The sequence below is a fragment of the Serinus canaria genome, chromosome 1 (assembly GCF_022539315.1).
Source record: "Serinus canaria isolate serCan28SL12 chromosome 1, serCan2020, whole genome shotgun sequence".
Lineage (NCBI taxonomy): Eukaryota > Metazoa > Chordata > Aves > Passeriformes > Fringillidae > Serinus > Serinus canaria.
The window spans coordinates 105697071-105720288 of NC_066313.1; the positions used below are offsets into that span (position 1 = coordinate 105697071).

General features: G+C 34.8%; 1 protein-coding gene across 1 annotated transcript in view; it reads right to left on the bottom strand.

Moving 5' to 3' along the window:
• CFAP47 (cilia and flagella associated protein 47) overlaps nucleotides 1-23218 on the bottom strand; it is a 261353-nt gene that overhangs the window by 217716 nt on the left and 20419 nt on the right. The window contains 9 exon segments of the mRNA XM_050976722.1: nucleotides 369-561; nucleotides 5770-5929; nucleotides 6856-6956; nucleotides 9908-10058; nucleotides 17561-17655; nucleotides 19184-19328; nucleotides 19883-19960; nucleotides 21204-21335; nucleotides 22715-22837. Coding sequence (XP_050832679.1) covers nucleotides 369-561; nucleotides 5770-5929; nucleotides 6856-6956; nucleotides 9908-10058; nucleotides 17561-17655; nucleotides 19184-19328; nucleotides 19883-19960; nucleotides 21204-21335; nucleotides 22715-22837 — 1178 coding nt within the window.

A 23218-nucleotide genomic window follows, 5' to 3' on the forward strand; every position in this document is an offset into this window, starting at 1 on the left:
CATGTTACCACAATGTGAAAAATTAGAAATAAGACTTATAACCTTAGTATCTGGCTAAACACAACAAAAAATCCTGGTAAGTCTCTTCTTTGAATTTTTTGCTATCCATAGTAATTTTCTATTTTGATATAAATTCCTAGAGTGAAGATATCAGAAGATAGACACTTCATGAAGCAGGTATGTTTGAGGAAAAAACATGGGCTTGTTGAATATTCAAAAAATTAATTTTCTCTTAAATATACACATTCTTCTGCAGAGCATAAATTTAATACTAACATTCACAAACAAATATTAATCCACTTTTTCAGAAATGAATGAAACAAATAATTATTCAGGATTTTTTAATACATATACTTTGAGACTTTTACCTTATAAAATCCTGTGGAATTATTCTGACGACTGCTTCAGATTCCACACCCAGAGGAACTGGCATCAGCATTAAAAAGGGGGGATGAAAATTTATTACTGGAGACCTCAGTGTGCCAGACAATGTTACTACGTATCGTGCTGGATCATCATTTATATGCAAGCTTATTTCAGATGTATATGTCCCAGGACAAGCTGTTGAAAAGGTTTAAAAAAATATATATATTACCACAAATACAGGAATGTAAAGGAGTTATAGTAAGAGGTTTGGTGATGGAATTTTTGTTTGCTATTAACATAAAAAATGAAATTTTTAAAAATTTATTACAGCTTTCTTTCTCAAAATGTAGTTTAACATAACATAAATATTGTATGAGAAGAGTATTTATTAAGAAAGCTCAGAACACCTGACTAGCAAACCACAAATTCACATTTTTTTTAACTTGTCAGAATTTTTCTAACTTCAATAAATTAGTTTATTGCATTAATATCCCATTATATATAATACCAATACAATTGCAGAATTTTAAGAATTGCAGTCATACTTTGAATTACAGTCATTGACACAGTGAATGCTTATTTTATAAAGGAATAACTACTGGAAGCATCTGACTGCCAAGACAAGGAAAAGTTGGTACCTTTTAAGAGTGCAATTACACCACTTCAAAGAGGCCTCCAAAACCTCCCGAGTAGCCAAGCAGCCTCACACAAGCCAGCAGGAGGTTCCACCCTCCACTCAGAGCATCTCCCATTTCACAGAATCATTTAGCTTGGAGAAAATCTTAAGGACCATCAAGTCCAACTGCAACCCTAATATTGCCAAGTCCACCAAAAAAAGGGAAGGGATGACCAAATATTCTTCTCCACGTGCTCTCTACAGCACAGCTGGGCATGAGAACAGCAGGGATAAAGATTTCCTTGTGTTCTGCCCCTCCTCAGGGACCTTGCTGCAAGGCTGTTCTCTTTAGGATGGAAAACCACTTTTTTTTTCACTGATACAGGGAAAAAACTATTTCCTTCCACAGCTGTTAAACTATGAAAGTGACATTCCAAACCATGCAGTGCTATTTACCCAACCCTCAGTTATTCTAACCTGCTGAAGAGCTAGCAAAATCAGCAACTTTGAGGGCAAACTAATGAAAAATTCCTGGACTTAGAAATAAATCTGTGATAATGTATTGTAAAACAACCTAAAATGTTTCATTGAATATTTGAGAATAAACACCTTTTCCTTTGATTCCCCTCAATTAGATCAGTATGGAAACACCCTCACCTAATAATTAAGATAACAAAAAAAAAATTTGCAATTTATGCGTCTGCATGAACATATACATGTCACAGAACAAAATACACAACAGGGTCTTCTTATATTATTTCAGATAATTACTGACACAGTCTGAGAAAGAGCTGTCACTGCTTACATACAAAAATAAGAAAATCTGGTGTTTTCAAAGTACTTTGTCTTTTTCCCTTCCTGTAAGAGCTAATTTCCTAATGGAGGTGACAATAAAAGAGCATCATGGATTCTGTTATGTCAACAGAACAAGACCTGTGGATCCCTTCATTTCAAACCAGCAAACATGAAAATACAAACTGAAAACCAGCTCTAAGGGGAATCTGCTGCACTGTTTGCAACATCAGACTAATTCTATGTTAAATGATAATCAGCTTTAGGAGACAATACTGCTGAGAAGGCTAAAAAGATCCTGCCTCTAGGTTTTGATACAACAGGAGCACATCTTCCTCTGGCACTTTGCCCTTTCATGAAGGAAAGGTGAGAAAGCATCAGAGAAAAAGTCATGGAGATGGATGACTTTTTGGAGTAGAGCCAAACAGGGTATTTCTTACAAGTTTGAAAGAAACGATGTTCTGTACAAGCTCCTCCCATGTACCACAACCAGGTTACAGCTGGGCTGCAACTAAACCATATTTCTGGGGTCCTCTCTTCATCCATATGTATGACAAGATGAAGTGAAAGGACATAACCAGTAAATACCATAGGGATGGAACACAATGAAGGAAGAAAAATACAGGAGCATATGGCAGTACCAAAGAATGTGCATTTTTCACTAACTCACATTTTGAAATATTTGTATTACCCATATGTCACAGACATATTTTATGAAAAATCCTATTGCTAGGATTTTTCTCCTGAGAAGCTGAGAGGCATCAGAAACTAAATGTAAACAATAATTATCTGCTGCTGTGGAATGCACCAGGTGCATCTTTGATTGGTCTCATGTGGTTGTTTTTAATTTCTGGCCAATCACATTCGAGCTGTCTCAGACTGTCTGATCGGTCACAAGATTTTATTATCATTCCATTTCTTTCTATTCCTTGCTAGCCTTCTGATGAAATCCTTTCTTCTACTCTTTAGTAGAGTTTTAATATATAATTTTCTTTTAATATAATATATATATAAAATAATAAATCAGCCTTCTGAAACATGGAGTCAAGATTCTTATCTCTTCCCTCATCCTGGGACCCTGCGAACCCCACCACACCCACAGCTTCAAAGTCAGACAATAGTAGTGTTAAGCTTTTCTCATACAAACTTTCCATCTATACTTTCCATGCCAGAGAAACCCTGGCTCACCCAAAGAGCAGAACAGACAGTGCCTATCCTGCATCACTGACCATTCTGTGTGTAGATCCACACATTTACTAACACCAAAATTCAGCATTGTATGTAAACCAATAAATTATTGCTGATGTCAGAAACACCAGGACAATGCAATACCATGATCATTCTAAACAAAGACAAAAAACCCCTATGAATTCTGTCATTTATTAAGATTAGTTCATTAGTTTGAAATGCCTAGGACCAGTGATTTCAGGATATTTCACATTAAATAAATTACTTGGAATTTAATGAGAATTATGTCCTGAACTGACAGCTGAAGTCAAGAATTTATTCTACTCCTCCCACCTTTCATGACTGCTGTCAATGCCTGGGCTGCTGTTACCATTTTGATATACCACCATTACTTTCTAGTCCACCAGATGTGAATATTTTCCTTAGGGATATTTGATGGTACTTAAAAAGTTGTCAATCTAAATCTGCCAAGGGCTAACAAAATCTGTAGAATTAAATGGAAAACATTTCCTCTTCTCCATATATATTAACTCTATAATATATTTTCAGAGTTTATGAGAAGAAAGGAGAAACACCCTCAGCTCTACTCACCCTCTTAAGTTTGCATTATATGGTTATGCAGTTCCTACATTTGTATTACATGGTTATGCAGTTCCTACATTTGTCCCCCAAAAGCATATTTTTAGTTTAATTGCCCTGGACCTTATGATAATTCAAGTTTTATTTAATTTATATCCCTTCAGCATTAATAGGTACCACTGAACAATTTGCTTATAGTGAAATACAGACTTCAAAGCAGAAAAGCCACAGACAGCTAGAACTTACAGGTAGCCTACAAAAAAATAGAAAAAGAAAAAAATCAAAAGTAAAATAACAGTTTCTTCACAGAATTTGTCAAAGATAACAGCTATTTAATATCTTGCTGTTGCAGGAAAAAAATTAAAAAACAAAAGACCACACAATCAAAGTATCAAAGTTGTCATTTGTGCCCAGTACACAATCATCACATCTTCCAGCACCTCTGAACTCCCAGTAAGGGAACCCAAGAGCACAACTTCCATGTAACTTCCTTTGCTGGAGTTTTGTCATATCAAAGTTATGTCATATCAAAATTAGATAAAGTGAAAAATTTTTGTCATATTGAAATTAGATAAAGTGATTTTTTTTTAGATTGTTAATGCATTATACTATAAAACAGCAGAAGAGGATCATATTAATATGTCCTCAATTCTTGAAAATCTCTGGTTTTAGAATGCTTTTTTAACAGGTAGCATGATTTTACTACCAACAAAACCTCTTTCATTTAATTAAACATTGCAGTTTATTATAGCATTTTGTACTCTATCATAACTGCTGCAGCACATTTAAATAAATTACCCTATGAACAAAGTTCATTTTACAGTTTGTTCACCCCCCCACATACTACAACTTTACAGCACCAGCCTATGAAAGTGATTAGCAGCCCATGTTCATTAACTAGGTCTCCTGTGTGGGTTTTGATGTATCTAATGCTCTCTTAGAAGAGAGAGTAATTATATGCACTGAAGGTACAGCATAAATAGGATATAAATCATGGGAAAATACTTGGAGCATAGAATTAAGGGTAATTGATCTTTACAGTTATTTATGATTTTCTGTAAACAAAAGATATGGGAACACAGCAAAAAATACAGATAACTTCAAATTACAGTAATTTATCAGTCATATTTATGTATATATACACATCTGCATTTACACATACAATTTATCCAATAATTCAAAGTATTGGCTTTTATTTTTATGCTGTTCTCTGCTTCACAGCCTTCAACAAGAAACTCCAAGCAACATGTGCAATTAAACACTGCTCTTGCATATTCACATTTACAGATCCATACTTAATGCAGTTCTCTCAATTTATCATAAAGTCATGGCAAGAGCTATTTTTCTTTATTTATATTAAATTGCTTCCAGTGCTTAATTGAGGTTAGAGATTTCAGTGCTATGATGAAGAATAACAGCAACATCTTTCTTTAGGACAGGGATGCTCACTTGCTGACTCAGCGTCAGAACCAACTGACACAACAACTTTTCTTCCCCTTGACAATGCAGCAGCCCCAAAAGTAATGCACTGAAACTGTCAACAGGATGGGGTTCTGTGGGCATCAGCTGCATTTGCTGGTGGGATTTAATAGCTCAAGTACAGTGTTACACCCTGTGAATCTTGTATATCACTGTCTACTCTAAACACTTGGTTGGGAAAAGTAGAATCTTAATTTTCCTATTCTTATATTTCTTTTCTGGAGTTATGTGGTTGATTATCATCTTCCCTTATTCTTACAAGTTTTGTTAGAAATCTATTTTTCATATTTTTACTTATGGACTGGTTGCCTGACCAGTCTACTCCAAAAATTACCACAGAAAGAATTTAAATCTTACTGAAGCAGGAAATTTCTATTCTTATCTAAATTATGGCTATTTAAAGTTTAACAGTATTCCAAGTACCTTAGAAAGCTTTACTACCTAAGTCAGCCAACCTAAATGCACCTGAAGTAGCAGCATTGAAAATGATACACCTATCCCAGATCTTGATGCTTTATGTGTGAAAAACCTGATGCTTTCTATGTGCAAAGCAGACTTTTCAAATAATGCAATTTCAAAGACAGTGATTCTACACTTTCTGTTAGGTCTGCAGCTGTCTGATTTTCTCAGAACCAAAAAAAAAAAATTAGTTGATCAGAAGAAGCATTAGTATTGATTCATCATAAAATCTTATTTAAACATCCCTATGCAAATGGCCAATCTAGAGAAGAATTCATAGAATTACTTACGAGGCCAGAAGGACACAGCAATACTGACTTCATCTCTGTGATGAAGATGTCCATGCTTCAAACTAAATCTGAAAATATCATCTTTTATATTTTTGTCTGCATCATCAAAATTAAATTTCCATAATAAATCCTCAGTTGAGACACACTTCAGGACAAGGTTCTGTAAATATTGTCAGAAAAGGAGTGATGTGGAAAGAGGGAAAGAAGCAAACACTGTGATACTTTTCACATTGCTTTTTCCTAAGCATTCTTTGTGCAAACACACCAGAGGGAAAGCAGGAAGAACTCAGTTTATTATATCTGTGGGGTGCAAAGGTGAGCATGCCTATCAGCACAGACTAGATGCTTTCCAGTCACTCACCACATCCACAAAGAGAATACTTTCTTTCCAGAATGGAAAAAACTCATTTAAGTGAGGTAAATAGATCAAAGCATCACAGTGGGACTGCTCAGACAAACAGCACCAGGGCTTATTCCTGATAAAAATAAAGCACAGTAAGCACTAAACACATGGCTCATGTCTAGACTTACAAGTAGAGATGCTGAAAATGGAAGAAGTTCAGAATAGATTTTCAAAACCCATTATTTCAATTCAGTAAGATGACAGTGGAAACAAAAAAATAAAATTAAATTTCTTTATCTCAGAGTTACTCTCTCCGCTTTTGAAACATGCCTAGCTAGGAAAACGCCTTGACTTTGTACTGTCATTGATTCCTGAATGCATTTGAAAAAGAATTTCAAGTGTTTTCACTTGAAAACACTTGAAATCACTGCCAAAATTATTTTTTTCTAATTTCTAACCAAATACCTCAGGTATTAAAGACAATAAATTATGTTATGATATTATTTGCATTCATACCTGTTATCTGTGTTGCAAATCTTAAATTTAGTGTCCATTTCCCCCTATTAAGCCATAAGTCATGACAAGGAATGTTTTGGAAGAGTGTCAGTTGGCACAGTCACTACCATACACGGCACTGGGACAGCCGTGTATGTATTTTTTTTTTTTAATTAAAAAAATTATAGTGATTAAAAGACAAACATGAAACCAAAAACTGAACAAAATGTCAGTGAGAATGTCATTACCTGAGAATTCATACTCCTATCAGCAGTAGTGGAACGCATGTTACTCAAATGTTCTTCAAATTTAAATTCCATTGAGGAGAACTCCAAGAGTGGTTCAAGTGCTATTAGAAAAAAACAATTTAAAACGTTTACACAGCATCATTTGACAAATATTTTCCAAAGTGCCTTCATAAAATCATTGTTTCTGTACATGTTTAGGGAAAATGTTTCTGCCCTTCTTGATGCTCCCATACTACATACATGATTACTGTAATTTAAATTAATATGACTCTTTAGTCACATTAAATTATTTAAATTTTATATCTACCAGAGTTAGAGCACCTCTCTCTCCTTCATAGCACAAGAGCCACATGATCTTCCTTCTGCAAATGAATGCACATACATTTCTGATAGTAATCATCAGACAAGACTTGGAAGATTTCATATAAAACAGCATTTCTCCTAATTTCATAGAGCTTTAACAAAAAATCATCACAACACATGAATTTTAAAATGGGAGTTTAGAAAAACAGAGGTATGTGTTCCCACAGCCTCATCTTACTTCTTGGAAACAGCACTGGAAATTAACCTAGCCAGCACAAAGGATCCTTTTATTAAAACCTGCACATCTGCTCCATTCCCAGTGTTGATCAATTCTCTTTTCCCCCCAAAAAACCCAAAGAATTCCCTAATCCCATATATCACATTATGAAAACAACAATATTATCTGCATTTCTCTAAATCACAGGCACACAAACTCTACAAAGTAATACTGTTTCAAAATAGGAAGGGGATCTGCTGGAACCCTTCCACCAACACACAACTGTGTCACTTACAAAGTCCTCAGCTCTCTCACAAACTGCCTGTACCAGGAGAACACAGCACAGCTGAAACTCTGTCCGGGAAAGGAGATTATCTACCCAACCAAAAAATCTCTGACTTGGATTATTAAAATATATTTCAGCTCCCACGAGGCCATAACACTGATAGTACAAACTTCTCCTCTGTACCAGGCTTAGATAGACTTGTGTCTTTTCCAGCTGAGTCTTCTGTCCCAGTTTGTTTGAGATTTTTCTCTTTCAGTTCTTTCTTACATATACATAAACACTTTAGGAGGGAAAATTCCTATAGGTATTCAAGCAATAGACCTGCTTTCCTTCCCAAGTGCTGAAACAGTTTACAAACTTTGTTTATAAAAAAAAATATCAAAAAACAGGTTCCTGGTTGGATTGAAAACACATGGACTACACTGAAGTGAAAAGACAAGGCTGACTATCCCAAGATCAGGGTGATTCTTTTCTGGGGGTGAACAACCCCGAGTATAAACAGAAAATATAAGATATTTCTTTAAGTGCCTACCACACTGTTCCATGCAGTCTGAATCCCAGTCAACCACAACTATCCCAGGAAAATAAAAATTATAAAAGCAGAAAACTAATGTGCCATAAAGCATCTAGCAGTGAGAATTAGGCATATTTGCCAAATCAAGGCTTAGAACTTTCAAGATGCATCTTACTTAGTTTTTAGCTTTTACATGATAATCTGAAATTATTTATTAACAGACTTAATTTTTAAGATGTCAGAATGTAATCAAATCATCAATTTCTCCTTTTAACAGTAAAAATAAACTGGCTGTTTGCTGCACCCATATGATTATCTGAAATACTGAGTGGTCAAGAAACTTATTTAGACTTCTCTGCCTCCTCCCAGACCATTAAGATTCCCAGTAAGAATTTAATTTTAATACTCAAATTTTAATAGAATCCACACTCCATTTTTTTCAACTATTACTTAGACTTGAAAGTTATATTATGCTTTTACAAAAGTTATATTATACTTTTATATTATGCTACTTGTTGTAGGCAAATATATGTACTTTGAAGAAATTCTACATAGCAGAAATATAAATCTGTAATAAAATTTGGAAAAGACTGCCAACTATCCATGAAATTTAGTGATTACATCTATTCCACAAAGAAAGGGAAAAAAGAATAAATATTTTCATTTCTCTTCACATCACTTAAATCACTGCTGCAGTATTAATTTGTGACTTGGATTTATATTTTCACTTAGTGATGTGTTTCCTAATAATCTCATAGACATATGTACATTCACCTTTATTCTATATGTTCTCCAATTGCATGTATTTTAGAAACATTGAATATGAATTTACTTTCATGACAATATATAAAGAAGGTCTCTCAGATTTCTTTGATATTTTAAAAGATCTCAAAAGACTTAAGAGAAAAAACAAAGGAAAAAAATCAAATACAGACAAATCCTACTAAATTTGAGTTGCCTTTACCCCACTTTACATATTTAATTAGCCTTCTTAAGTTCTCCCAAGAGGTTTAAACATTACACAAACATCATTCTAGGAAGACACTCTGTACATCACTCCCATCTCAAATAAAAATTGGTTATAAATTAAAAACTGAGATTAGGAAAGCCAGTGTATTCAAATATTCACAACTTATAGATCTACATGACAGTAAGAATAAGACAGGAGACTAAAGAGAATCACAAATTATTTCTAAAATAAGCAGACAAGAATAACATAAGATATCAATTTCTTTGCTGCAGGCAAATGGCCTGTAACTTTGGCTATTAACAACCTCTGACAAGCCAGATGGCATGAGAGCTATTCAGAGGCAATTTAAAGGAGTTTAGAATACAGATAGGGATCCTAGTTTTGACAGGAGAATTCTACAAAAGAGTATGACTGACATTCTACTTTTCTACACTTTTCAGAGGAACTGCTGTAATCACTGGGATTTGCATGATGTAGTCTAGAAATACTAATAAATGGATAGACACAAAAAAGAGTTTTGGTAAACTGTTTTCATATAAGGCAAATGGCTAAACAAAAAATATTTTCTCCACATCATGATTAGGTATAGAAAGTTTAGCTTCAAGCATATTTAAAAACACAAATCAAAACTTGAAAATTTTGCAAGTTTCCAAGAAACGAACAAATAATACAAATTCCAATTAAGTATCCATTCTCTACAAAGCAAAAATATCGCTCCAAATCTATGTATCCAGCAAGTGTTTAAAGGCCTGGTTCACCCACCATTAGCTCTGATTATGCAGCTGGGCAGAGCTGGGATCTCCGGGGGTGGCAGAGTCGCGGGGGCACCGCGCTTCAGAGGCGCGGCAGGAGCTGGAGGTGGGGAAGTGGCCCGAGGAACAGCAATTGGGAGAATTAATTCATATATTCCCACCTAAAGGGAAAGAAAATATTGTGGTCATTTTCCCAAAATAATCACAGGTACCTCCTGAAGCTTCTGAGTGGTTTGCTGTTTTGGCAGAATCATTGCAATTTTGGATAACAGGATTTTCATTTATTGGAACTCATAATCAGTTCTCTAAGTAAGCGGTGCCCAGGTATTTTTTCCTCATTAAGGAAAAGCTCTAAGACCAAAAGTATCAGGTTTATCAGCAGAGCTACAGACAAGGCTTCTGGTAAGTCACAGTGTCGTGTTCCACTCCTGCCACCCTCATGAGGGAAAAAAGATTGGAGCCATAGCCCAAATGAAGAAGCTCATGTGAGCAAAGAGGAGGGAAAACTAAGCTACATCAGTTATGGAAGCCTTTCTGAAGGCTGAAGAGCAAAGGTCAACCATTACAGTACACCCAGCATATACAAAATGGTCTCTGATATCAAAGGTGAAACGTGAGCTAAAATTGAGAAACCTTGGGAAAATAAATAAGTCTTAAAACCTTTGTCATGAAATGCCACTGAATTCTAGGAGTCTAAATTCCAGTGATTTTGACCCTCATTTTATCTGTGCTATCACATTCCCAAGTGGAGTTTCAAACTTAAGAAATGGTGGTTTTGTACAGAATCCTCTTTTTTTACAGACTGTGCATCAGAAAGGCCAAATTTATTTCAAAAAGACCTTGCCTCTTGCTCTGTCTTTCCAAGGACCAACACACTAAGGTAGTATGTTCTGCAGACAAAAGGTATGGATAACCTTAATAAAGGTAATGAAAAAAACCCCAAAACTTCTGCACTAAAACTACTGTTAGAGTTCTTCAAATCCTGTTTTCACCTTGAAGGCCACAGAAATCTTAGAAAGGAATTAAACCTATAAAATCTTCATGCTGCTTAGAAAAAGCAGTAAAAGCAGCTATATAAAGATGTTATCAATCGTTTAAAAGCTTTCAAAACCTGCAGAAAATAGTGCATCATTCTTCACTTTTGCACCTGTGGTAGCAAGAAAAATATATAAATTATAGGAAAGAAAACCCAAAGTGTCCTAAGTCAGGGCATGAGGCACAAATCCATCTGTAACACTGAGAAGCAGGCACACAGCACTGGGAGTTCCAGCAGGGTCTGTGACACACAGTTCCACACTTCTGGAGAGTGAGGTGTGTGCTGAGCCTTGTGGAATGTTTTGTCTTTTTGCGCTCAGCTCACAAGGAAGGCATTGAATGAGGACAAGTTTTGCAGCAAGATTACCACAGTCCCTTGTTTTATATTGACACTTCAAATCTAATCATGATTAGATTTTATAATATATAAAATCTAAATGTCTATCAAAATTGACATTTAATATTTTTAGTAACTAAAACTCAAAATATGTCAAAAAGATTGACTAAAAATCTCCTGCTTTGAATTATATACTCTTCTATTTTTAGTATCTCAAGTCACCCACATAAAACACTTCATCAAGTTACATCTTCAAAATATGTTCTTGTAACAAAGCTAATTTTGTTTAAGGTTGGTGAGATTAAAATGTTTAGTCTATTATAGATTTCATGACAGCACAGGCTGTGCAAAGGAGTGCAGTCTAGCACAGCAATTGCTCTTCATTAATGCTGGTATGTTTAGGCCAGACAGCAAAAAATGAAATCCCTTTTTCCCTCTCCCAAAGCAGCAGATCAAAACCTGCTTTTTATCCCAACTAACAGGAAAATTTGGTTTTTTCTTACTATACAACAAAGGGGTTATTTTCTAAGAACTGGCAAACATAAGCAAATATGTGAAAGACTCAATTCACTACATGAAGGTCATGATGTTCACTGAAAACCTACTTTTGCTAATGAAGTACAAATTCAAGACCAACATAACTCATAGAAATGTATTTATATAATTGAGAAAAAATCACAGATCTTTTATTTTATTCGTACATTAACTGCACATTATGTAAACTACATTACAAATGAAAAATCCTTTAAAAATTCTATGTAAGTAGAAATCAGATTATAATACATACATGTATTGCTGAAACAGAATTAAAAATTCATTTCAGTTATTAGGACTTCCCTTTGCAAGTTGAATCATTAGGTTTCTTTCTATAAATATTAAAAAAACTCTTTATGATTAATTTTTCATTTTTCAAACTCCATAATAGAAAATTCCCTCTTTTGCAAGATTACATACTTTACGAAATAATTACATTACTTAAAAAATAAATCCTCAGGCTATTACAGGAATTATCATTGCTTTTTAGATAATTTATGAATACTTTATAGTTACTTATCTATCGAGATATTTTCTGGAAGCTGCATTTAATTTCACACACTAGAGAACATGGGAAGGGCAGGAAGGAAGCAGCCTAGAGAGAATTCTTTCACAAACACTCCTGATTGTTAATATCATTATAAAAAACATTTTTCCTGGCCTGATGTACACTGATTATGCATGTTGGTTGGAAAGAAGGAATCATCAGTGTTAGAATCAAAATGCTTCAAAAGCTTTAAGAAGGAAGGTGAGACAAAGGAGCTTTTTGTTATGTGATCACAAGGAACACCTCCATAGGATGCCAGAAAAAGGATGCTAGTCAGGTTGTCATCAGAAGTTAGCTCTTCAAATAAAAAAAAACATTCTTGGAAATTTTTATTCAGATGGCTTCTTAAAATACTTTCTTTTTTTTTTTTTTACTAGAATAAATAAACAAATAGAAGCTGTTGGTCATAAGAAATCTTTGAGATTAAGAAATCTCTGCTACCAAAACTCATTTCAATTTATGAAATAGTTTTGATATGAACAGTTTGGTAGCTCTGAGCTCAGCACTGGGGATCCAACACAGCTGAATGGCTTCCTGCCTTGGCCCTAAATACCTGGTAAAAGACAAGAAACAAAAGAGGGGAAAGCCACCTCATCAAACATTACAAGTAAAATAGTATTTTATATAAAATTCATGGATCAGAAATAAACTGCAGCACAGCTGTCAGGTGGCAATCTGAGAGTAGAAAAAAAAGTATTGTTATTTTCAAAAAACACTTTCAAAGCAGTTACTTCATCTCCATCTTTACTAAGTATTCCAAGGCAATAGTATATCTTAGAAAGAATAAAGTCTATTTCTATAATTATTATTTTAATAGAGCATGTATTCTCAAGGTTGAATAAAAATTTTGCTAATTTAGAAATCATATAGCTTGGTTAGCACAAAGAATATGTACGAGACATCTCTCTAAAATTATTGTTTTATTTCAGAGTACAACTTCCCAGGGAATTGCACATAAATCAATAAGCTAATTTATTACTTCAAATTACATTAAAACATCTGTAAAAGATAATAATACTCTTGTATTTATCACATATTACCATGCAGATTGTTCAAGTATCTTGAAGCATTTGTGCAAAGGTTGACCTTTAAATTTTCTTTATTTATACTTCTAATACACAAATTCAGAAGGGATATAAAAAGACAAAATGCAGTGTACATTATTAAAAAAAAAGTTTGATTCAAATTTAAACTTAACTGCAAAGCCAAGGGTTTAACTCCTGCAATTGAATCCAATACACACTCCCAGCCTTCCCACAAATTTAAATGAGCTTTTCCTTAAGATATACTGAAATCTTTCATTCTCTTTTTTTATATCACAGAAAAGCAGCTTCCGCAATGAATAATGTAACTGCTGTTCAAAGCCATCATTCAAAGAACTGCAATAAAATTAAATCTTTCCTTTGTTTATGGTCAGAGATGATGCAGCAACAATACCCTGTAATTCCACAGCTGCAGATTTTCCATAGAATTCACTTCTTAGATGACAAATCTGTTCTTTCATTAGAAAAAGAGGGGGGAAAAGTCATTTAACAGGACAAAAAACCCCACCAAAACACCTGTCACCTCCCTACAACAAGCTTAAGCAATAAGCCCTGACAGGTGTGACTTGTTCTATTTATCTCAATCAAAGGCAGACCAAGGCTTCATCATTACCCAGCTGTGTATTTTGTCCTTTTTCCAAGATGCTGGAATTTATTATTTTCCAGCAGAGAAAAAAAAAAAAACAAAAAAACAACCAACAAACCCATTTTGAACCACTACATTCCTGCACTTTGGTTTGCATGCTTTCCCCAGCAGACCCTGCAGGACCTCTGTGAGCAGGGGACAAACACAGACAGACAGATAGATATAGATACAGATATAGATTATAAAGATATAGATGATGTCAATACTGCTTTCATTGACAGCTCTGACTTCCACAGCCACCAAATACTAAGGTTAAACTCTGCAGTGAGGTGCAGACCCCTGTCATCCCTAACACCTTCAAAGACACTGGAATAACAGCAAGGCAAAGCCACACTGTGTCTGAGCAACATCCCAGCCTTATCTATAATGCATGGACTCCATTTTCTCACTTAGAACACTGAAGGAACTGCCTCAACGTTTTTTAAGGTCTATTTTTTAAGCATGCCAAGACACTTAATCTCTAAGAGCATCTTTTGATGTCCCATGTATTAATACATATTGTATTTTAGTGAGAGCTGTAGCACCTCTTCAGAGTTCCTATATATGTACTACATTTGTTGATCTGAAGGGGTTTTAGCAGAATTCAAGACTGCTTCCAAGACTAAATTACTTGCAACCTTACATAAATAATTCAGGTAGCTTTAATAAATTTTTAAGTACATTAAAACAATTTCATGGGGTTTTTTTATGTTTTTAGCAGTGCTCCTGAATTATTTTTACTTTTCCTTAGCCCTATTATCCACTTTGTTAAAGAAAACATCAGTATAGTGGGGGTTTATTGGTTTATAGGGTAGTGTTGTCAGTAATGACTACAACAGCAGGAAGTTCTAGTAAAACCAGAAGGCAGACAGAAAAGAATGTGACCTGATGGGATACAGAAGGTTTGTAGCAGCTGAGAGGTAAGCTGGGGAAGAGAGTTATCAAAAAAACAGAGATGAGATCAGGAACAGCTGTTGCAATGCACAGAAGCAGGAAATTGCACTTGGAACTGTGAAACCTGAATAGGGGAAACTCAACACACAGAGATAAGAGATTTGGGTTTTTTTTCAAAACTGGAAAATCAGGAAAGAAATCTGGTGATAAAATGGGGACTAATGTTTTAAGAAACAGTAACTACTGAGAGTTTCTGATCATAGTAAGAGATTCTGGTACCTCAACCACTTTTTAAACAGAACTATGTTTTAAATTAGTATTGTATATTGCAGGAGTTAAATGAAAGAAAAGCTACAGCATCCTGGAGGCTACATAAACTTCCATATGCTGCCTGTAGTCATGCCACCCTGAGTAACTTCATTTAACTTTGGTCAGTGCTCAGGGGCTAGCTGTGATGGTGCTGCAGCAGCTCAGAGGTGCCCACCTCTGAGTACCAGTGAGCTGGAAGATGTCAGGGTCCTTGGGCAGGTCTTGCCCAGGAGTGAGCTGCTCCTGAGAGGCAGGAACACACTGCACTGGCTGAACCCAGCACCAAGGGCAAAGGGAGAAAAAGGACTCTGAGCACATAAGGAGTAGGGAAACTGAAGTAAAAACATGTAATTAATGCAACACTTATTAGCTGGCTATGAGGGGCCCTGAGAAAATTTAGGTTTTGTAGTTTTTATTTCCTTTCTGAAGGAGGCTATTTCTGTTTGCCAAAAAAGTATTCTTAAGACTTGAAAAACACTTAGACCCAGAGTGTGAAAAAAGAAAAATAAAATATATAATCAATAGGGGTGATAATCTACAGCCTTTTTTGGTTTGTTCTGTTTTTTAGAGGTTGTTTGGGGTTGGTTTTTTTGGCAAGAACAGTCAGAAAACTGATCCCATCAAACATAAAAATAGTTTTTCCAAATTTATACCACAATTAAAGCAGACTTCCAACTGGCATAACCTTATCTTTATTTAAGCCAATGTACATCAGTTCCAAATGACAGTTGGACATGGCTCATCAATAATGAACAGCAATCCTGAACATCATGTTCAGGGGACAAGCTAAATTAAACATAGAGTGCAACCTACTCTTTCAGCATTCTTCAGAAATATTATGTGACAGCAGTGTCAGTAGCAACACTTCTACTTTTATTCTATCCTGCAACTTGACAAGGAAAGGAAATAGTAATAGAGCTCAAATGTCACAATGGGAAACAGAGTTCTTCTTTTTTCCATTGCTTTCTTTTGGACCTTCTTTCCAAGTGGAATTGTCCCACTTCTTTCTTTAAACATGGCATCTCACATGGGAAAAGTGTGCAGCTGAAATGTTCTCAGCCCTGATTAGAATAACTATTTTACTTGCTTTATTAATAAAAATATTCCTATTGGTATGTTAAATCTCTGCTCTTAATTCTTGTTCAGCTTGTGGCCTGCAATTCCATATACATGGATTATCCCAAGAGCATTATCTACTCCTGTATTCCTATTGTCCTTCTTACTCAAAGGAAAATACCAGCATTTTTCTTTGCTGATTTTCTCCACTTTGATTATAGGTCACACATGATATTCTGTAGGTACCATTTTTCAAACAATTACATACTTTCCTGACCCTGAAAAACATATGGCAAGTATTCATTTTCCCTTAATTCAAGGCCTGCCATACTACAGAAGGAATTTTTTTATAAATCTATTGACTCTTATTCTGTCAGGAAAAATTATTTCAGGGTAGTGTATGGGCCATAAACTCAATCCAACTAGCTTCCATGTACACAGAAGAAAATCACAACGTTATCAGACACAGCCTGTAACATACAAATATTATTTGAATGATGCTTTGAACAAAGGAATTCCATTTTATACTGCTGGGAAGGCAGGGGTGGGAGGTGGGTGGTGGTGGAAAGAGAATACTCCTGACCTTTTCAAGATGCATAATATCTGTTATTCATTTTTAAGGTAAAAGTGCAGATAATGCAATGGATTTACATGTTGTAGAAGTGATCCCTAGCTGCTTGTTCTGAAGCTGGTTTATGATATCCTACACTTGCAGTTCATTGTTCTCCAAATATGTGGAAACCCCAAATCTTCAATTTCCAAAGCATTTTTCTATGGGGTTGGATTTAAAATTCACTTGGGTACTCTCTATTGACAGTTACTGCCAATAAAATGCTAATTTTCAGATGTAAAAGTAACTTAAAGTCTCATATCTTCAATTTTTTCCACTCAAATAGCTCAACCAGAAAGCAACTTTTCCAATCTTTATGACATATAAAACTCATGTACATTTGCAGTTTGGTTCATCTGGGAATACAGGCAAGAACAGCTGTAAAAAGAAGGTGGCTGCTGGTTTGTTGAATGATTTCATGAATGTGTGGTATGACATTTCAGTGCTAGTTTACACCATTTTTAATCCATTGAGGAAGTGTTTCCTTTGTGTATGCAAACACTTAAAGGTTTTAAAAGGTTATTTAAGAACTTGTTTTCTTAAGAATTGCATTAATAATTATAAAACTACTGCACAGACTAAAATGTTCACCTAAAGTCTCTATTCTCTCACCACAAAAATTTCACAGAGCATGATTTTAATTAACTTAATCACCCCTGTTCCATAAACCTACCTTTTTTGGTGTCAAGGTCAGGAAGCATTTCAAAGAAGACTCTTCCTTTATGTAAACTGAATAGAGATAAGGCTTTGAACAAGAACGGTCAATGGCTGCCAAACAAAATTCAGATGTTACTGCATGAAATATCAACTTTATAATAGCTGCAGGATTTCAAAGTGATTTCCAGTATCAAATATCTATGTATTTGCATGTTAAGTATTTCTCACAAAGTTATAATGGAATATAGTATCTCTCATAAGGATTCTGAAGGTAATTTTGGGCAGTATGAATCACCAGCAATTTTCATGGCAGTTATTTATTGGGAAAACACAATATTTCAGACCAAAAAAAAAAAAAAACCAACAACATCGTCCTTTACCTTTGAATAAAAGTGTTAAGCTAAAATACTTAATTACATAATAAACTAACACCACAGGGATAAAAATAGTTGGCTAAAATGGGTTTGGGTTTTTTTCTAATTACTTTTAGGCATAATCTACATTTCCAATAAGGCTTGCTTCCTTTTTCAGACTTTCATGTTCAATTTTAAGGCACTGGCAGAAGCACAGGTTTCCAACAAAGGTAACATTCCTCCAAGATCAGTATCCATCATGGAACACCAGGAGTATCCATCCAGTATTCACCATATGAGTACTGAATCTGACTGGATGTCATGTGACTGGTTTCAAGCACAAAATGATCCAGAGATCACGTGCAATGAGTCTGATCCCATGCTGGCTGCCTGCCTGTTGCAAAGAGCCTTACAGCTCCTTTGGAAGTTAAGATGACTGACTAGGAGCCCTCACGTTCTCTTCCCTTTTAAGTGTACCACATGTTAACAAAACCCCTCTAATTTTGGAAGATCTTTATTTGAATCATCCATATATATATCATTTAACATAAAGATACAAGTAAATTTTATAATACTGTCTTGCAAAAGAAAGAGTCTTAATTTCCTGAGTTTGTAGCTTTGCTTGTAACGCTCTTGTCCCTGTAAAATTCTCTTGTGAATAATGGTGGTGGAAAAATCCAAAGAGATGCCATGACTGAAGTAGGAAAGCCATGAGCAACAATGTGCAGGATAAGAATCTACACTAGTTCTACCAAGCCAAAAAGAATTCAATTCTATTCCTGCCCAAATAACTTCCTGAGCTGAGCATTCATGCAGAACAGAGACCCTGTCATTAACCTGCAGACACCCTGTCTCTTTGGGAAAAAGAAAAAATCCTTATACTAGTTATGAAATGATCAAAGGGCAAATATTGTCCAAAAATTGGGTGTGATTCCACGAATAGGAAATTAATACAATTATTTGGCTTTGTTTGTTTGGGTTTCTTAATACTTTACTTTAACTGGTGAGAGGGTATTCATTTCTTTTATTATACCTTCCCAACTCTGGGGAGGAAAAATTGCAGAAAATAATCTACAGGCAATCTGACATTTTGCAAGTTTTTTTGTTTTTTTTTTTTTTTTGTCAAATGTCATATCTTAATTTATATTAAGCAAAACTTCTAAAATAATGGCTTTGGGTTTTCTTATATCAGAAAATTTGGCTACCAGAAATGGTCTGACATATTTTCTCTCAGCATTATTCATACTTACATGTAATCAAAATTCTGCTATAGGAAAAGCAAATACCTGAATTGTCTTCAGCATTCAATTCAAAATCCCTATTTTTACTAAAATCAAACTGCACTCTAGTACAAGATTGTCCTTTGTTCTGCAGTAAAAATGGAATTGATTTTGTAGAGCCAACATGAACACCTTGATATTCAAATATTCCCTGTAAATTTAAAGAAAAAAAAATGGGTCAAAGCACTGTAAAGTCATGTTTATTACTGAATATAATGTAAAAAAATATAATTGTGCAAGATTCACAATTTATAACACAATAACAGTGTTGGTTAATCAATAGTCTCACATAACTCTTATCTTTAAAATCTTTCCAGGACACAAACTAGAAGACTTTAGAATTTAATATCAAGTCTAGTTACACCATCAGAAAAGTTTTAATCATTAGGTAAACAGATCAGTGACTTACTCTTCCCTTTATTGCATTTTTTGCTATAACCACTTAAGAAATACTCTCCCTTTTAACATACTTATTCCAGATTGCCAAGTTCAAAAACTAAAGCTGTCAGCTATCATTTAGTGTAATTGTTATATGTAAATTTGGGGTTTAAAATCTCTTCCTAAGTCCATCTCTTTCATCATTTTCTTGGGATGTTAGTTTAGGAAGAAATGAAAAATATGAAGTAGAGAGGAGCCACTTTGACATCTAGATAAAGCAAAATACTTAACCAATCTTACCAATTGCTACAATTTCTTCACACTTACCACATCAATGCCTATTTCAGTGATCTCTGAAAATCCACTGATCCTAAGTGTGAGTCCTGCTGCATTCTTCACTGCTACCTAAGGGAAGGGACAACACCGGGACTCTGAAAAAGGTCATCTTAACATAATTATCTCACCAAATCTCTCATACTTACATGAAAAAAAATTTTAACCAAAAAAAAACCAACCCAACCCTACCCCACAGATCAGAGCAGATAAATTGCACCAAAAATATGAGAATAACTCTGCCCTTATAATAAAAAGCATTTTTGCTGTAAATAGATTAAGAGATAAAGTAAATGCCTTCATTTTCTAGAACATATTTATATATACAGATTCTAGTGACATGTGGCTTCAAATCATGCCTTTGTGGCATACCACATCTGGGACAGATATAGCTAGATAGATACATTTGTTAATGAAAAATCCAGAACAAAAAAAAAGAAAATAAGAAACATAAAAAACACAACCCAAAGTTTTAAGAAAGACCAGTGACCAGTCTTCACCAAACATGCAGACAAAAATAATATCACAGGAGGTTGTGTTACTAGAATGAGTATTTTTTTTAACAAGAAAAATCTGTCTTCAGCAGCTGTGAGGACTGGAATGTGTATCACAACACACATTGCTTGACAGAGGTGCTGGTACAAGGTACACACTATTGTTCTGGGGAATATTATGTAGTAAAAATGGAAAAAATAAATGAATACTAGACTTAACAAGCATAATATATGCAGCCCCAGAAGATGGTGAAGCTAGGATCAGTCAGAAATGGTAGCAAAATTCAGACCCTTGATAGCACCTTTATTTCCCAATTTCACTTATCTCAGGAAGCAGGAAAACAAAACACAAAATATGTTACATGTTTCTTGCACACCTACTATCAAGGTAAGTCTACTAGTAGAGCCATCTCTGAGAAAACCACAAAAGGAAGTCAAGAAATTAAAAACATTTGAGTATTCCAATCTTGCCTCTCTATAGATTACAGAAACTGCAGGTATGTCTACATTTTCTCATAAAGAACGATCACCCATTGCTCCCAACAGCTTGTCAGTGGCATATTATGAATCAGCTCAAACTAAGAGGCTGCTTTGATACTGCTGAGCTGGACTGAGAAAAAACCAAAAACAAAAAAAAACCAAAAAAAAAAAAAAAAAACCAAAAAAAAAAAAACCCAGAAAAGGTTACAGCAGTAATGATCTGCTGCAAGAAAACCTTAGCATTAGAACACTAGAAATAAAATCCAAAAAATGCATGAACATACACACATAAATACACAGGATAACACTCAAAAGCATAAGCTCTTCCCATTTTGAAATACCTCCACTTTTTTATCAAAACTCATGTGTGCCTTTGGAGTGAAAGAGATTTTTAAATCAACAAGGCTTCCCACTGGTATCACTCCTTCAGTGGGTGTGATTTCCATTCCAGGCAGTTGGTTGGAGTCACGAACCTTCACAAACACAAACAAGAAACATACTGAAAAATGTTTGCATTCCTTTGTTTTGGTTGCTGTTGTTTTATTTACACCAATGTATTTATCATAAAGCTTTTATATTCTCACAAGAAGAACCTTCATAGCATATAATGCTAACTTGGACATAGAAGTTTGGGCAAAAATGCAAGTAAACAAAGTAGCAGATTTCTTAACATAAATGTCAGTTTCTACTATGAAATAATTTTTTCCACAAATTGGAAACTTGGAGTTCTGAGTTTTTGGTTGTTTTCACTAAGTTATCAAAATTAAGATTTGCTACTTAGCAAGTCTTCCAAATATTCTACAAAACATTTTTTTCAGTGACAAATAAATTCACTACTTCTTTTTTGACATTTACAATAAGACAAGACACAGAATCCCAATTCTGTACAGCTCAGTGATAATATTAGAAGTAAATACTCAGTTTACCCACAGTTAGAAAAGACAAAAAGGAATTTCTTCTCTTCTAATGCACTCCTAACAGATTGCTTTTTAAAGTATAGCTACACAAGCAATAGTGACCAAGACCAACCAGCTATGTCTTGGCTTCAGAGTAATTCTGGAAGCTAAAAAGCCTGGGTATGTTTGTTTGTGTTACTGGCTATGCTGATTTTATTCTTTCAGGCCCAGCCTCCAACACTATGGTACTACTTGTTAGTCAATGTTCAGCTGATAAATAGAAATCTGGTACAAATCAAAATAAATTAAACATGTTTCTCAGGACTGTAATAATGCAATAACAAAAACTCTGAGGAGTTTAAAGAAAATTATTTTCCTTCACTAAATGCAGCAATTATTCTGTAATCAGCAAAACTAATGAGGTTAGGTTTCCTACTAATTTGTGTATTATGTCTTTACCCACTCTGGCATCCATCTTATCCCTTCTTCAATTCTTTGCAGAGCCCCTCTTGCCCCTGGATGCTGGGTTAGCAAAGTCACCCCATGTGCTGTGACTGCTCTGGGTCCCTGCATGCACTGACTGGGCAGCAAGGCTAGGATGACCAGGCAGTTTGCTCTGTCCCTCAGTGTAGGAAATCATCTAATAAATGCTTTTCCATAGAGTACCCCAGTATGGGGCTCTACCCTCACCCCTGGCTCTCAGGAAACTGCCAGAATCATTTAGGCCATCACCACTTTGCTTGTCTTTTGTCCCATCTACCCATCAGCGCAAATTTGACAAAGGGACAGAATTCCTACTTACATCAATCTTGTTTCTCCAGAAAACATTACAAAAACCATAATAGGTGCATATATAATAACTGAAAACACAAAACCATAAGATGATCTGGTAAAATGAACTCACTTCTGCTCCTCAACCCAAGGAATTAAGTGTGCTAGAAATAATTTTCTCTTACTTGGAAGTATGCATGGTTGTATCCTGTGTTTAGAATAGTGGCTGTCTTACAAGTAGTGAAACCAATTGGACTGTGAGCAAAGGAGATACTTTGAGCCACAAACTGAACTCTAGTAGTACCAAACTATTAAAAAAAAAAAAAGACAGATAAAACAAGAAAACCATTTAACATATTCCTAAGTACAAATAAATAATTCAGCCTAATTTTTATCACATAATGAGCTATAATAGTTGTGCAAATACATAAATTGGAAGTATTCAAATAGGAAAACACAGCTTAAGTGTGAGAGAAGATTTACTTAATGTACTAAACTTATCTAAATTCAAATTGAACAGACTCAACCCTTCAGATATTTCTGGACTAATTTAAAGACCAATAAAAATATTTTATTTTAACAGCACAAACTTCATTAACTCCAAATGCATGATCAGGACAAGATATTTCAGAGATATTAATAGCAGTAGAATTGCAAATATTCTAATTTACACACATCCTGGTTTACAC